The sequence below is a fragment of the Tachypleus tridentatus genome, chromosome 7 (assembly GCF_004210375.1).
Source record: "Tachypleus tridentatus isolate NWPU-2018 chromosome 7, ASM421037v1, whole genome shotgun sequence".
Classification (NCBI taxonomy): domain Eukaryota; kingdom Metazoa; phylum Arthropoda; class Merostomata; order Xiphosura; family Limulidae; genus Tachypleus; species Tachypleus tridentatus.
The window spans coordinates 40,327,641-40,345,436 of record NC_134831.1 but is presented as its reverse complement, the minus strand read 5'-3'; the positions used below and the strand labels follow the sequence as shown (position 1 = coordinate 40,345,436).

The following is a 17,796-nucleotide window of genomic DNA, read 5'->3' as shown; positions in this document are numbered from 1 at the left end:
ATGTTACATCACTTTATTTAGAAACAAAATGATCAATTTCCGAATTTTTCACACACCATATTAGAGTGTTAATCTGTACACCATAACACAGACTGCATTGAATACTTACATGGGTGGAGATCACTCAATGAGAAAAAAACTGTAGCAAGGAGAAGTGAGAGGATATTGAGTTATAATTATAAAATCCAGAATGAATATTACTGTAGGGACTATATACACTTACTATATCCTATATGGTTCTAGGACAGTTTGCTACCAGTCTTTTAATTACTAGGGTATTTCTCTACCTGTTCCAGCAGGATGGTTTCCCACTGCACTCAGAAGTTCTTTAACAAATGTCCATCCAAAAATTTGGACTCTGATAAATGCTCTGAAAAAAGAAGAGGTTTCAAGCAGAAGAAAAATAGCTGAAAGTGACTGTAGAGACCTTGTTACTGACAAGTATAGAGACATAAGAAGGTTGCTACAGGTTTATGGTTCAGCAAATAAACCCCACTCTTATTGTAGAATTGTTCACAGTCTGAATTGTTTTTAATAAGTTCAAATCTTTTATCACTGTAAATTAAATGTTTTACAACATAATAGCCTGTTTTATATTGCAGGAGTGTTTCTCTAATAAACTAATATTTAAGAAATATTTACTAACACTTAACTTATTGCAGTGGTTGTCTAATGAGCTAATATTGGCAAAATACTTCTTTAATTTGCAGCATTATACTACTGAGTTGTAACCTACTTACTATGTTCACAACATGGTAATACTGAGTTGTAACCAAGGTGTTATATTCACTATATAGTAGTTTAAGAATTATTACCTGGTAGTTACCTTTGCAACATGGTGTTAAGAATTATTACCTAGTTGTTACATTCACAATATAGTAATTTAAGAATTATAACTTAGTTCTTACATTCACAGCATGGTTATACTGAGTTGTAACCCACTTGTTACATTCACAGCATGGTAATACTGAGTTGTAACCTAGTTGTTATATTCACTGCATGGTAGTTTAAATATTACCTGGTTGTTACACTTGCAACATGATGGTAAGAATTATTACCTAGTTGTTACATTTACAGCATGGTTGTTTAAGAATTATTACCCAGTTATTACATTCACACCACGTTAGTTTGATAATTATTACCTAGTTGTTACATTCACACCATGATAGTTTTAGTTATTATCTAGTTGTTACATTCACACCATGATAGTTTTAGAGTTATTACCTAGTTGTTACATTCACAGCATGGTAATTTGATAATTATTACCTAGTTGTAACATTCACAGCATGGTAATTTGATAATTATTACCTAGTTGTTACATTCACAGCATGTTATATTCTGATCTCTATAATTAGACCTGAACTACCTGGCGCAAGTGCGTGAGCCTTTTGCCTACGTCACTACGAGAGCGTTCCGCTGATTTGAAGTACGTGTAGGTAGGCCAGTACTCCGCCATACTCCTTGATGTGTGGTGAGGATTAGAAATCCTTTCTCATTCCCTTTATTCCCCTTTGTGACGAATATAAACCTCACAGTAATCTCGCTGTATTAAGGCTGCATAAACTTAAATGTTCTAAAATATAGTGATTCACATAATCCAAACGTTCTCTGGTTATGACACCCATGCCTATGTTCGGACCTTATCACACGTGCTACGTATCCTTTAAACAAGAAGAACTTGGCAAAGCGCCAAATATATTGAGTTTTACTATGTCTATCACCTACGGATGTCATGGCAACCTTGACGTCATGTATATAAAAATATGAACCGAATATTTATCTTCTGTTGGGATACTAACCAGGGAAAGACACGAAACATTTTAATTCACGTGAAAGACGACTTTTTATATATGAAAACATGTCTCCCGGTGAGTAAGTTGGAAGTTACGGACTAATAATGCTGAAATCTGGGATTAGATTCCCTGCTGTGGACAATATATATACACCTTACTATTTTATTAAATTTCCATTTCGCAATCATATATAGGTAGAATATTCAACTATAAATTTGTTACGACCGGTAAATGTCAGTCCAGTTGCAGAAATATGGCTGACGTGTGTAATACAGAATTGGTTTATTCACACACACATACCTGAGAGCATCCGCTAGTATAGCGGTAAGTCTACGGATTTACAACACTAAAATCAGGGGTTTGATTCCCCTCGGTGGGTTCAGTAGATAGCCTGAGGTGGCTGTGCTATAAGAAAACACACATACCTAAGCCTCATGCAATAGTACATCATAATCGTTAGAATCTGAGCATGAAATAAAAGGCACTCTTTTGGACTAACTATTCTATTCTCATAAAATATTTTATTTTAAGCCACGATTTGACAAAGTCTATGAATGTGCTTAGCGAACACCTGGACCCGTTGTTATTAAATTTAGCATGTATCCTTAAGGTCCCCCAAGAGCGTGGCCTAGAAACGTTGACGTTCGGATCTGATCTTACCTTATATCCCTTATGATTGGCAAAGTTGCTGGAATAACCACAAATCCTAGAGTATAACCTAGAAGACACTATATCTTTTCTGTGTGCTCTTCGTTGCTCAAGATTAAGCCCCCTCCAGCAAGTCTTCGGATTTACAATGTTAAAATCAGGGAGTTTATTTTATCTCGATGGACACAGCAAGTTTCCTTGTATAAAAATTTGCACAATGAAATATCTACGGGTGAATTAAGCTCCGAATTTTATCTTTATACGCTTTTTTGTTAACTGTGAGTCAACAAGGGTGTAGCCACGAAGACATTATTACTAAATGAATGGACACCTTTTAAAGACACAGACATTTCCGTAAACTCTCTCATAAACACTACTGTAAATTGGTTTACGCGCAGTTGTGGTACATTGACATAGTATGTTCTGAAGTAACGTTCTGTTGAAATAATTAATGTATTACTTCTTCATGAGGACAAGATTTCGTTACTCATTCTATTTTTTTTTTATTTATCATCCATTCTAAAAACCAGACTACCGTTACTCTCTCTGGAGAACTACTTACTATAGTTCTTTTTTTTATACTTGCTAAATTTAATCCATCTCATGAATTAACCATCGTTTCTCCTCAAGAATTTAACCCTCTTGCTACTTCTGTTACTCACCATGGAGAATCAACTATTGTTACTCACCCTACCGTTACTTCTTTTGAAGAACTGGCTATTGTTACTCACCTCACCGTTTCTCCTTTTGAAGAAATGACTATTGTTACTTACCTTAACATTACTCCTTCTTCTTGCAGATAAAAGAACGGTAGCTGTAATCCTTAACAAACGGAATTATAATAACAAAATAAATTATGCGAGATACTAATAATTTCAAGTATATTTTCCATGTACAGACATAGCTAGTGTACATATTTATTTTAAACCTTCCTGTTTTAAGCTTACCTTAATCTCTCTTTCCAATTCAGCGATTTGTGTATCTCGCTCTTCAATCACAGAATCTTTGTGATAATTTTGTTTTGTCAATTCCTCTTGTATTTTTAGGAGATTCATACGTAGTTCAATGTTTTCTTCCGTTGTTGATTCTTCTTTTTTCTCAAGCTGTTCTATCTTTCTGTCTCCTTCTCGTAATTGTAATTTTAATTTTTCTATTTCCCTCCGTAGCTCTTCTGCTTTCTCCTTATTTAAACTTTCTTCTAAAGTTTTGGAATAATGCTGCACGAATAGATAGGAAACAAATATTTAATCTATCTATGTATATAAAACAACGTTCCTCAACTTTCTAATCACAGAAACTCCTTTTAGGCGTATCTTAAGTATGACACAGACCCTTAAATTGAAACGTTTTAAAGTAGCTGAGTTATTGGGCGTTGTCTTCGTGCAATCTTCACTTACATGTCTAATAACTTAGAACCAATAAATCTGGAAAATTACTGTGTCTAATTAAGCACAAGTAAACCCTTATTTTTCCCATTTTATTTTTTTAACTTGGTTCAATATCGCATATCAGTCGCACAACAATTTCCATCACTAAACAAGAAACTGAAAACTGATCTTTAGGTACGCGTAGAATTTTTTGTATCCGCTAGGTGGTGGTTTATTTGAAAATAATAATAAGAAAGATGTTAGTAAATGTTAATAAATTAAAGATATGGCTTCGTGAAGACAAAAGCATACCAAATTAAGCCTAATTCACACTAAGAAAATAGTGTTTGGTTTTATTATATATATCTGTATATATATATTAGTTTTCTATAACCGAAACAAAAATAAATTAAAAAATAATAAATGCTGCACTAATTGAAAAAATACCAGGGTACAAGCTGTAATGTGAGATATAAAATGTACCATATGTTTTGTAGGTAATTGTGGAAGTAGGACCCACATTGCGGTGAGGTTATTCACCATCTATAAGTCTTAACCTAGATTCACCAATCTCACATAAAGAAATAAAATAAAGGAGTTGCATTAGATGTAGAAATAGAAATTAGGAGTGTGAGATGTGAGTGCTCAAGCCCACAACGTCCCACATCTATATTACCATTCACTGCCTGCAGACAGTTGTGGGAAGGTGACTGACCTCCAAAGTAAACAAGAAAAAATTAATTGAAAAATAAGAATAAGAAAAAGATATATCCCCTTTAACACAGCGTAACAATGACAGTGCTACAAACCCCATACTGATGAACGATGATATAACTGGTTATATTTTTTCTGTGTAGGCTAATTTCCGTGGTTTTGCACATATGATATATGTATTTTAAATTTTTATATTCCACAATATGCTTACTTTCTGAGTTTCACCCAGAAAGAGCCACATTATTGCTAAAATGTTTACATAAGAAAAAGTATTTGGTATTTTCAACCAGTGCGACACCTTCTGCAACATATGACTTAAGCGAGCAGGTCAGGCCCTAGTTTAAATCTACCTCTACTAACCACAGGAATGGAAATTAATAAACACCATCCGCAGTCTTAACCGCTACTCTTAATCGAATAACGAAATTGGCTGATACAGTTATAACGTTCTAACAGCAGAAAATGCAGAGCATTTCAGCGTTATTACGTCTCGATTCTTGGACCTTCCGGTTCATATCTCGACACTCCAGCCAGAACACGTTCGATCCAGGAGAATAAAAAAGCTAGACTTAAGACATTTTCTATTGATGGTTGATATTAAGTGAACTAAGAATACTGAATTATTTATATTTCGCTTTATGTGAATTAAAATCAACAAATATTATTCTCCAGGTTGCTATGTTTTGTAAATAATAAAAGCAAAACATGTTTGATGCTCTATCTTTGGTCCCACGTACCTGTTGCAGCTTGTTTTTCTCCTGCTGCATATCCTGGAGTGCAGTCTGGAGAGATCTCTCCCGTTCTTCAGTCTCTATGAGTTTATTTTTAGTTTCGTTTAAGCCCTGAATGCGAGAAGTAGTATTTCAATAAAATACCTAAACAAAGTTTAACTATAACAGGATTATCGGTCGTTAGGATTACGTTGTACGTATATAAAAGCTAGACTTAAGACATTTTCTATTGATGGTTGATGTTAAGTGAACTAAGAATACTGAATTATTTATATTTCGTTTTATGTGAATTAAAATCAATAAATATTTTCTTTACTAGGCTAGGCTTTACAAAATAGTGATTAAAAACGTAACCATCATAATAGAGTTATATTAGTGATATACAAATAATACTTATCATACTTGAAAACTCACAAACCACTAGAATATCATACTGAGTGAAACTTTAGCCCGATAGCCTAAACACCAACCCACGCTCATTTTACACGTAGAGAAAACAGAAGAGTTAAAAATTACTAAACTTTGGTCTTTCAAACGCTCTTTTTTTTTTCTTTGTTGAGTTGTAAATAATAGAAAGAAACGATTTTAGTTTCTTAAATTCCTATCGATAATTCTCAATCCATTTTACGCAACGTTTCGATTAAAGCCTCCAAAAATTCATAAGTCGATTAAATACTTCAAGAAATTTGTCATTGAAGGTTTCGATTGAAGTCTCAAAAAAACACATGATGTATCGTTTTGATTAAAGATTCTAAGAATCTCGTTCAGTTGATCGATCTACCCTTGAGCTGCGCTACCTAATCAGAGATTTTTGTTTTAATTACTGATATTGTCGGTTAAACACCAACTTACTAAACTTGTTCGTCACAGAAATATTTCTTTCTTGAAATCCTTTACAGGATAATCTGTGAGGTTTCAAACATTTGTGTCACGTAGCGCCTAGGATTTAAAAGCTACAAAGAATCGTTAATATTAACTTCAGTCTGATTCGATACATATTTGCAGAGCAAAAGCATTACATTCGATAAAATAAAATTCCGGAGTAAACAAATTATAATTAAATACACGATGAACATAATGATAACAACAAGGAATGTCACTAGGTGCGATAACATAAAACTGATAAATCAAAGCATTTTTATCAGCATAAGTCTGTCTTTGTTTTGTGTTTTTACTTATCTACTGGGTTAGGTTTTTTAGTCCTGATCTATGTAGTTAACATACTGTGATCAATAACCAGTGATAATATTTGTATATATATATATATGTTATAAATGTGTTTACGTATACTAACCTCTTCTAGAGCTTTAATAATAAATTGATTTTGACTTTCATTATCATAGAAGGCGCTACCTATGTCGTCCATGGTTTCTTTTAATTGGCCTATGGAGCTGTACTCTTGCCTCAGTCCGGGCAACAAGAAACGAGAATTATTTTCCTTCATAAGGTTCGCCATCTAAACGTAGTTGTAAAAAAAAATAAACTGATTGCAGAGAAATGAAAGAATAAGCGAACAGCAATACCTTTGTTTTATCTTGTTTAAAATCTATAACATAACGTTCATTTTTCCCCTTTTTTTCAGTTAGCTTCAGGAGAAACGTTTTTATTGGTTTAAAATAACACTACTGCAAGCTAAAAACCTACAGTTGTAGTTTAAAATTAAGTTTAAATTGTAGAGATAATAGTTGAGTAATGATACGGTAACTCTATAGGGAGATGCGCCCAAAGAAAGTATAATCAAACAAAATACAGTAGAATATTATTAGTTATGTGCAGCACGCGCTTTTGTCATACCTCTTACAGAGTTAGAAGAGCCGCTCGTGCACGTAATCCATATAACTTTCGTTTTCAGTTTGAGAATCGAGTCTACCCGATAAAGGAAAATATAAATTTTATGGTCGCACATAAGGGAAAGTTTCAAAGTGACTGCAGAACGATGATTCGATGGTTTCACACGTGTAAGTTAATACGCAGAATCTGATTTGTTTGTTTTATCGTAAAGCTGCACCGTGCCCCGCGACAGGATCTAACTCCGAATCTTACCGTTATAAGTGTCCCACTTACCGCTATATAGCTATGGTATATTTTGTACTGTATATAAAAGCTTACAATTTTGCTAATAAGAAGATATATTGCTTTTAAACGTGTCTAAACTATGAGTTTGTATCTGAAATATTTCGAGGAAATTGACTAGAATATATTAACACCTTTTTTTCACACTGGATACCCTACCAACATCTTTTTTCTTCATACAACTTACCAACATTCTTCTCTTCACACTAGATGACCTACTAACATTTTTCTTGATGAAACTTTGTAGAATGGACAGCAACTTCCTGTTGTTGAAACAAAAGTGTAGAGGGACGACGTTTCGAAAGCCTTCCGCCTTTCGTCTTCAAGGATATCCTACCAACATTTTTTTCCACAATGGATATTCTACGAACATTTTTCTTTTCATACTAGACGTCCTACCAACATTTTTCTTTCCATAGTGTATATCTTACCAACAATTTTCTCTTCACACTAGATATCCTACCAACATTTTTCTTTCCACAGTGGATATCCTACCAACAGCTTTCTCTTGACACTGGCTATCTTATCAACATTTTCTTTTCACACTTGATGTCTCACCAACATTTTTCTTCACAGTGGATATCCAGCAACATATTTCTCTTATTCTAACTATAAATATTTACCAACTACTAACTTATTCTATCTACAAATATTTTCATTTACTAACTGTATCTTTAGTTCTATCTATAAATATTTTAATTTACTAACTTATTCTATCTATAAATATTTAAATTTACCAACTGTATCTTTAGTTCTATCTATAAATATTTTAATTTACCAACTGTATCTTCAGTTCTATCTACAAATATTTTCATTTACTAACTGTATCTTTAGTTCTATCTATAAATATTTTAATTTACTAACTGTATCTTTAGTTCTATCTATAAATATTTTAACTTACTAACTGTATCTTTAGTTTTATCTATAAATATTTTAATTTACTAACTGTATCTTTAGTTCTATCTATAAATATTTTAATTTACTAACTGTATCTTTAGTTCTATCTAAGAATATTTTAATTTATCAACTATATCATCAGATCTGTCTAATAATATTTAAATTTATCAACTGTATCTTTAGTTCTATCTATAAATATTTTAATTTACTAACTGTATCTTTAGTTCTATCTAAGAATATTTTAATTTATCAACTATATCATCAGATCTGTCTAAGAATATTTAAATTTATCAACTGTATCTTTAGTTCCAGGTAAGAATATTTTAATTTACGAATTGTTTCTTCATTTCAATGTAAGAATATTTTACTTTGCTATCTATATTCTGAGTCCATGTGTGTTTCCTTATTTTGGAATTTCACATAACCGGCATAAGAGCTATTTCTATTAGCTGTTCCTACTATTCATGTGATGAACTAGAAGGCAGGCACTGACCGTCAACTGTCGCAATACTTTTGTCTCATCACTTAGTAGAATTTGGCCATGTATGTATAAAGCACCAACTGCCCTTAAGTATAGAGCGAGAGGGTGCTTTTGCAGCAACGATCCAAGAACCATTAATTATCTGATTTAGTGTCTGGACATGCTAATCACTAAGCTGTGCCTGGTTGTTTTTCATATAGATAAGTACATATAGATGAATATGAATTTTTATTATATTTAATTTCTTTATGATTAGTTTGTTTATTTTGAATTTCGTTCAAAGCTACAAGAGAGCTATCTGGCTAACCATCTTTAATTTAGGGGTAACGATTATCATATTATAACGCTCCTACGGCTGGAAAAACAAGCATGTTTGATAGGACGGAGATTTGAACCCACGACCCTCAAATCGCGAGTCAAACGCTGTAACCACCTTGCCATGCCGGGCCTTTCTTTATGATACATAGATCTAATCAAACGTGTAGCGTCTTACAAATAGTGTCTGTTTCCTTGAAGTATGGTGGAAAAACGAATCTGTTTGTGAAATGTTTTAAGTTAACTTAAATGTTACCTTCATTTGAATTTCGAAGGAAACTATATATATACCTCAAACGGTCCTACCATGGTTCTCTACAGCTGGATGTTATCTTGCATCCATCTCATGTAGTTTCATTTATCAGTTATTGTAAACTTGGCGTGACCTGCTGGTTAGGGTATTCGACTCAAAATCTGTGAGTTGCGAGATAGAAACTCGTCGTCAAAGATGCTCACGCATTCAGTCGCGGAGGTGTTATACTGTGACTGACGTTCAATCCCACAATTCATTGATAAAAAAGTAGCGCAAGAGTTAACAGGGAGTAGGTTTAATCAGATGCCTTCCCTATAATACACCATTTTAAAACTGGGAAGAACTAGTGAAGATAGCCCTTAATCCCTTTTGCTCTAATTCAACAAATAAGCAGGTCTTATCCGATATTATTCGATATGTTATGCTATTTAGATGTCGTTTAAAAACAGTGCTAGGTATTATGTTTCACCGAAGACGGTTTTCGAAAGAATGTGGTCTAGTGGTAAGCATGTTAAAATTTCAATCTGAAGGTCTATGATTCGAGTTTCATTCTCGCATTTTGGAGCCGTTTGTATTACAAAAACGACAGGTAATTCCCACGATTCGATTAGAGTAAAAGTTTTTAGTGGGTGGTGTTCAATGTCTGTCTTCCTTCTAGTCTGTCCCATCAAATTTATCGACACCTAGTGCAAGTAGCCTTGAGCAAATTTCCAAAATAAAATTAATATAAAAGACTTTTTTTTTAATATACTCATTAAGAAAATAAGAGAGTATATGAAATATCTTGTTGATTTCACCCTTTTAAGTAGTATTATGTCTCCACAGAGAAACACTGTTTTTATATTGTACCCCCTCTTCTTTATCCTTCTTCTAAACACTGTTTTTATATTGTACCCCCTCTTCTTTATCCTTCTTCTAAACACTGTTTTTATATTGTACCCCTCTTCTTTATCCTTCTTCTAAACACTGTTTTTTATATTGTACCCTCTCTTCTTTATCCTTCTTCTAAACACTGTTTTTATATTGTACCCTCTCTTCTTTATCCTTCTTCTAAACACTGTTTTTATATTGTACCCTCTCTTCTTTATCCTTCTTCTAAACACTGTTTTTATATTGTACCCTCTCTTCTTTATCCTTCTTCTAAACACTGTTTTTATATTGTACCCTCTCTTCTTTATCCTTCTTCTAAACACTTTTCATTCGACCGCCATTTCTTCTTAATGTTTCAGCAGATGAACTTGCAAATTAGTACTATCATACTTTGGTTCAATACGCTTTTCTTCATGTTTTTTGAACGAATCATTTTTCGGTATTTTATGGAGTCAAATGTCAAACAACCCAAAAATGTATTTTGTACATTTCTGTGCGGTCATATTTTCAGTGATAAGTACGAAAATTAGTACAAATATACGTTTTTATGAGCCCAAAACATTGACATACAAAAAGTTGGATGTGCCTATTTTGAGTCTTTTTAAGGGATTTTGGTCAGTTAATCGGTCTCATTTTGACCAATCGCATATGAAATTTAGTACAAAGATACCTTTCTACAGGTCTCACACATTTACAAATAAAACTTACCTATTTTAATAAATACAAGATAATAATTACTCAGCTATTTTTCGGCCAGTTTACTTAGGATTTAGTACACAGATACTTTTTTTCTTCGCATATCTTATTCATATACATATAGAAATGTAGGATATGACCAATTCTGGTCATTTTATGGAGGGAAGGTAAATAAACCCATAATATGATGGATTTTAGTCAATTACTTAGTCTTGTTTCAAACAGTTTGTAGGCAACACACATTGACAAACAAAATTATTGGACTCGACTATTTTGCTGTGTTCTTTGACGATTTTTCTGGTACCAAAATTGGCCTTGTCGAGATTCCATTTGCCCACAGATGTTGGTCTCTCTAATTTTATTTTATAAATCTAGTAAACATTAAATATACAGCAAAACTATTTGGGCAGCATAAATTATATAAACCATAGTTAAGCGCATATGTTGGTATGTATAAGGTTGAGTCTATGGTTTCACAGATGGTTTAGTTTGAAATATAACAGTAATTAGTGGTTCAGTAGAAGTTGCGTGTGGTGGCAGTAACAATAACCTAACTCCAAAGACGGAATCTCAGACTGCAATTAAAAGGTGGGTGATAAAAAAGTTCGATGCAGTGTTACGTCGTGTTATTCAGACTTAGTGAGTGGATGATGGTGTTCGTGAAGCGGAGGGGGGGGGGCAAGAGATATTTCCACGAGCCTCACTACTCACCATGAAGAAAGTGACAAAAATGTATCTGATGCTTACGGATTAGTCTTTAACATCTGTGCACATGCGAAAGCATAATTAAGAGTCTTCTGGGAGGTTCATGATGACTGCAACGTTATTATTGTTTGTTATATCACAAAACTGAACTGATAGCTCACTATAATAAATATAAACGGCGAAGGGTGCTCTTACTTCTCTTCTTTCTACCATACAGAGTCCTTCAAATTCGTTCTTTGACTTTTCTTCACTCAGGTCGCTTCGAATTGAGCTAAAACGGGGAGTAAAACATGCATAATGATTGGTCAATAATGTCAGTGACCATTGAACATTATATTTATGCTTGAATTTCTGAACAAAATAGCTGTAGGTTTTAATACGTTTTGATAACACAAACGACTGTCCCTTTCTATGAAAAATCTGAACGTAATTCATATTTTATTATCTAATGCCGAAATTTCAAATAAGGCTATAGTTCCATGTCGATCGTGCTTAAACTAGCGTGTCGATTAATTTCCAACTTTTTAATACACCAGTCACGATCTTTACAGGTTCGTGATTTCCCAATCAACTTTTGTAACTATTTTAATTACAATAATGGATCTCTGATTACTATTCATAGGTCTAACTTGTAACGCCAATCGGAACTCGTGCTTAGCACGTTACAAATTATTAACATTTAACAAACCTTTGAACTACTTGAAATTATTAAATGTTTTCGGTTCTCTAATTCGAGACACCTTGAGCCGCTACATTGTACAAAATATCACATAACCAACCAAAAATACGATTATAAAACTTTGAAGGAGTTATTATTAACAGTAGAATTATAAAAAGAATCATTGTTGAAAAGAAAACAGATTTAAAACAATAGTTGCGCAACTCTTGTATATTTTCTAACAAATAAATAATACAAAGGTTACAAAAAACAAACATTAGGGGACGTTATTTGAGTCTCCGTGTGTTTCTTATCACAAAGCCACATCGGGCTATCTGCTGAGCCCACCGAGAGGAATCGACCCCCCGATTTTAGCGTTATAAATCCGTAGACTTACCGCTGTACTACCGGGGGGCAATTAGAGTCTTCATTGTTGTTGTATATAATTAATCAAAAAATTACACTGACCTATCTGTGCCCTACCCACGTCAAGTATCAAAACACGGTTTCTAGCGTTGTAAGTCTTCTACTGTGAGGGAAAAGGGTTTGAGTCTCAAAATTAGTTCATTAAATTCCTTGTTTATGTCTTTAAAGCTGTGAATTAACCCTTAAACGGCAACCATTATTAACTAATGCTGCTACCTACAACATTCCCGCTGTTTAAGGGTTAATAAAGAAATAACTCTGCAGGTACGCATTCTAAGAATATACCAAAGACGTGTTGTATTAGAAAATGAAGTTATGATACATAGGAAATACAATACGGCATGCTTCCGGAAATACCATTATTATTACACAACAAAACAATTAATATGTTTGTAACACAAGCTGTAAAATTGCACTCTGTATACTCACGATTCATTACAAGATGGCGGTACAGAAATGTTTTCTTTCTGGCCAAGAATTTCCTGCAGCATTCTCAGCTCGCGGAGTGCGTTCTGTAGAAGAACACGAAACTAAGAATTTAAAAGATAAAAACAAGATTTATTTCCGCCGAGTCCCTAAAAGTGTTCTGTTACAAGAATAAATAAAACCAATATTTAGAGTAACAGATGTGTTTATTTCTTGCCTCTGCCTGGAAAAAAAGTTAATTGTCAAACATATAAACGGCTAAAGTTATATTCTACACTTCAGAGAAATGTCTATATATTAAGGCCACGCCCGTTACGCTACGTTAAAACTCCCTTCCACTAAACAACAATATAAATGTCTAGAAACGTCTAATCTAGAACAACAAACCGTTATTGAACCACGATAAAACCTCACTGCTTTTCTTTCCTTCGTCTTCTCTGTGACCTTGTCCTATGAAAAACATTTTATGACTCAACTATATATAAGTGTATGTGCTTTATGCACTCAGTTTTTATGTTTAAATTATTAATATTTAGTTATGAAATATATACTGCGTTGCAAGCTTAGTACCTATTGTTTCCAGACTCATGGAACTTCATGAGCTATCATTGGGAATATTCTGTAAATCATTTTATGGTATTACCTGCTTCGAACAAAACCGTTTTATTAAATTTACTACATAATATACTACGTTAGCTTTTAGTTCTAACAGTATTATCTTCCAAAGATGAGAGTTTATTGAAATATATAGTAACCCAGAAACAGATTTCTTCTTCTTTTTTTTTTTTAATGTTTAGATACAATATTCGTTTTAACTGGACGTTTTAAATTTTGAAAATTTTGGAGCTGTTCAACTCTATACTTAGCACAGTTCATTTTTTTTTTTCACCATTTTATTGAGTTCCAGACGAATAAACCAGAGATACCCAACTAGTATTCTCCGTAGAATAACACAGATCGTGCTTTGGAATACGCTTATCACAGTAACCCGGCAAAGCAATATGAGTACAATAATATAAAGAGAAGGTATAGTAGAGAAAGGATTGGTCAATAGCGTGTGACGTCACCAGGCAAGTTATGGTAGCGGTAGTTTTAATTTATACTTTACCTTCATTTATTATTCACTGCTACTTCTGCTAAATTTCTAGGTCTAACCTATGACTCAAAATTAACGTGGCTACCACATATTAAAAAATGTACTGATACGAATCTGGAAAAGAGCAAACTATGCAAGAAGTATTTCAGGTAAAATCCAAGGAACATCACCAGACAACATACTTAAAATCTACAAAACGTACATTAGACCAACAATAGAATATGCATCACCTGCCTGGATTAACATAGCACCCACACATGTACAGAAACTTCAACGTATACAAAATTCTGTACTAACTTCAGCATACAAAGTACCACGTAGCACCTCAACCACATTCATGCACAAGTATGCAAACATAGATACAATAGCTGAGAGACTCTTGCATAATTCTCTAAAATATTTCAATAAGAATTGGCATAAAAATGACTTAATGTGGGATCTCGACAGATATCACGTACATGATGTAAATGGTCCTAAATACCTCTCCCCTTTTAACACATATTTAAGAAATGTAACACAAGCTGGCCACTATCCACTAGACACTTAGTCCTTGTTTCTTTTTATTTTTATAATTATTATTTTCTTTTTAATCATTATTATTTTTTATTTTTATTTTTATTTTTTTTTCACTTTTTGAATTATTATTACTTTCTTTTTTGTGTGTGTGTATGTGTTACTACAAGTAATAGTAGCATTCTCTCAATCGAGAAAAAGGAGAAAAATACAATATATATATATATATATGAAAATACAAAAAAATATATATATGGAAAGAAAATTAAATGAAGAAAAAAAAACCAAAAAAACTTCTTGTTCGTCCATGCATGGACTGAGCCCTGAAATGGACCTGAGTATGATGTTATACTTTTACTCTGGCCCAAAGCTTTAAAAAAAACCAAAAAAAACCCTAAAGACAGACGCTATAATCGTTCGGGAGGGAGGAAGAGGTCAAATGTACCTGACCCTCCTGGGTATTTAACAACATCAATACCCAAATACCCACACAGTCAAACTTGGAACTTATTCACTGCTCTTAATGAAAAATACCGAAGTGTGAAATGAACAATTCTATACGAGAAATAATTATTTAATACACTAGTTTGCATGATAATATTAAATTTAATGTCAAATACTATTACACTGGGGTATTCCATAATAGTTAACCTGAAGATGACCTAAGAAAGTCAAAACGTTGTTCTCTGCTTTATTAGTAAAAGTTTTAATACCATTACCAGCCGTCCTGAGATACAATAATTTGGTTTGTTATGAATTTTATGCAGAGATGTACAAGGAATATCTGCGTTAGCCGCTCCCTAATTTAAGCAGCTAATCATTACCACCCACCGCCAACTGTTAAACTACTCTTTTATCAACGAATGGTGGGATTGAATGCCACATTATAACGCATCCACTGATAAAGGGTGAGTGCGTTGGTGAGACGGGATTCGAACCCGTAACATTCAGATTGCGAATCAAGCGCCCTAACCAACAGGCCATGCCAAACTATTATAGAATAGAAGTGCTATACACAATGTCAGAACTCTAAAATTATAAACTTACTTTGACATGATAATCGTTAAATGTGCCAAGGTAAAAGACCTAAACATTGATAGCGTATATAAAACTTTAATTATATACAAATATAAAAGAAGACGTGTTGCTGTTGGTAACAATTAAAGAACTAATAGTTTTACAGAATATTTTACTACACACGTGCGACTTGGGCTACCTGAAGACTGGTTTGTACAAACACGTATACACCCCAGTTGTCAGTGGAAAATTATGTAGCAAGTCATATTCTTGAAATGTTTCTAAACTGCTTTTAGGTACACAATGCTGCTGTACAGCAATTTACCAACCTAATTATCTGCTGTTCCGTTAGGGTTGTTTAATGTTAACTATTTCAACATAATAGTAACACTACAGTGTAGTGCCGTAGTTTTGCGTTAGCTACTTAGAGAAACTTATGTTCTGCTTAACATATTGTAAACAGGCTTAATGTTGTTTCAATTATGACTTATCAGTGGATATTTTACACATTACCAGATGCACTGCAAATAAGCTTAATTTGTGTGTGTGTGATAAGGTACCTGTGAATACCCTTAACAGTACCTGATATTCTATAATTAGACTTAATTTTGTTTTCGTCATAAGGTATCCGTGAATATTTTACACAGTACTTGGTATCCTGTAAATAGGCTTCATTGTGTTTTCGACATAAGGTATCCGTGAATATTTTACACAATACTTGGTATCCTGTAAAAAGGCTTAATTTTGTTTTCGTCATAAGGTATCCGTGAATATTTTACACAATACTTGGTATCCTGTAAATAGGTTTAATTTTGTTTTCGTTATAAGGTATCCGTGAATATTTTACACAATACTTGTTATCCTGTAAATAGGCTTAATTGTGTTTTCGTCATAAGGTATCCGTGAATATTTTACACAATACTTGGTATCCTGTAAAAAGGCTTAATTTTGTTTTCGTCATAAGGTATCCGTGAATATTTTACACAATACTTGGCATCCTGTAAAAGGCTTAATTTTGTTTTCGTCATAAGGTATCCGTGAATATTTTACACAATACTTGGTATCCTGTAAAAAGGCTTAATTTTGTTTTCGTCATAAGGTATCCGTGAATATTTTACACAATACTTGGTATCCTGTAAATAGGCTTAATTTTGTTTTTGTCATAAGGTATCTGTGAATATTTTACACAACACTTGGTATCCTGTAAATAGGCTTAATTTTGTTTTCGTCATAAGGTAACTGTGAATATTTTACACAATACTTGATATCCTGTAAATAGGCTTAATTTTGTTTTTGTCATCAGGTATCCGTGAATATTTTACACAATACTTTGTATCCTGTAAATAGGCTTAGTTTTGTTTTCGTCAAAAGGTATCTGCAAATATTTTATTCAACGCCTGATATCTAGTAAATAGGCTTAATTCTGTTTTTATGATAATGTATCGGTGATGTTCGTAAGCAGGTAGCTTGGTGACGTCAAGAGTTCAGAGGACGATTTAGCTCCAAGATCACACAATTCCGCGTGATTTGTGACACAAAGATACACTTTGTCTCTTATCATTGTACCTGAAACTCCAGTTGCAAAATAGCATCATTACACGAAAAAATTCAAATGGATATTAGAAAAACACAATTAAATACTACATAGTTAACTCATCTATAAAAGAAGAAAAGCGGGGAAGTTTGTTTTTGAATTTCGCACAAAGCTACTCGAGTGCTATCTGTGCTAGCCGTCCCTAATTTAGCAGTGTAAGACTAGAGGGAAGGCAGCTAGTCATCACCACCCACCGCCAACTCTTGGGCTACTCTTTTATCAACGAATAGTGGGATTGACCGTCACATTATAACGCCCCCACGGCTGGGAGAGTGAACATGTTTGGCGCGAGGAGGATGCGAACCCACGACCCTCAGATTACGAGTCGCACACCTTAACACGTTTGTACATGCCGGGCCAAGTGGGGAAAACGGTTTTGGTCACTTGATTGTCTTTCCCCTACAATTAGTTTAACCATTTATTTATACTTAACAATTCTATATTTCATTCTTTTTTTAATGTGTTGGTAATGTATCGGAATACTCGGTCAGTATTGTTAAGTTTCCTATTTCAGATTTACTTA

At 33.5% G+C, this 17,796-nt stretch overlaps 1 protein-coding gene across 1 annotated transcript in view; it reads right to left on the bottom strand.

Moving 5' to 3' along the window:
- The window catches only part of LOC143257659 (uncharacterized), a 42,817-nt gene that overhangs the window by 10,838 nt on the left and 14,183 nt on the right, over positions 1–17,796 (bottom strand). Inside the window, exons 5-9 of the mRNA XM_076516701.1 lie at positions 13,057–13,139; positions 11,739–11,814; positions 6,548–6,709; positions 5,260–5,364; positions 3,389–3,658 (exon numbers count right to left, since the gene is read on the bottom strand). Of these exons, the coding sequence (XP_076372816.1) occupies positions 3,389–3,658; positions 5,260–5,364; positions 6,548–6,709; positions 11,739–11,814; positions 13,057–13,139 (696 nt within the window). The remainder of the gene's footprint in view (positions 1–3,388; positions 3,659–5,259; positions 5,365–6,547; positions 6,710–11,738; positions 11,815–13,056; positions 13,140–17,796) is intronic.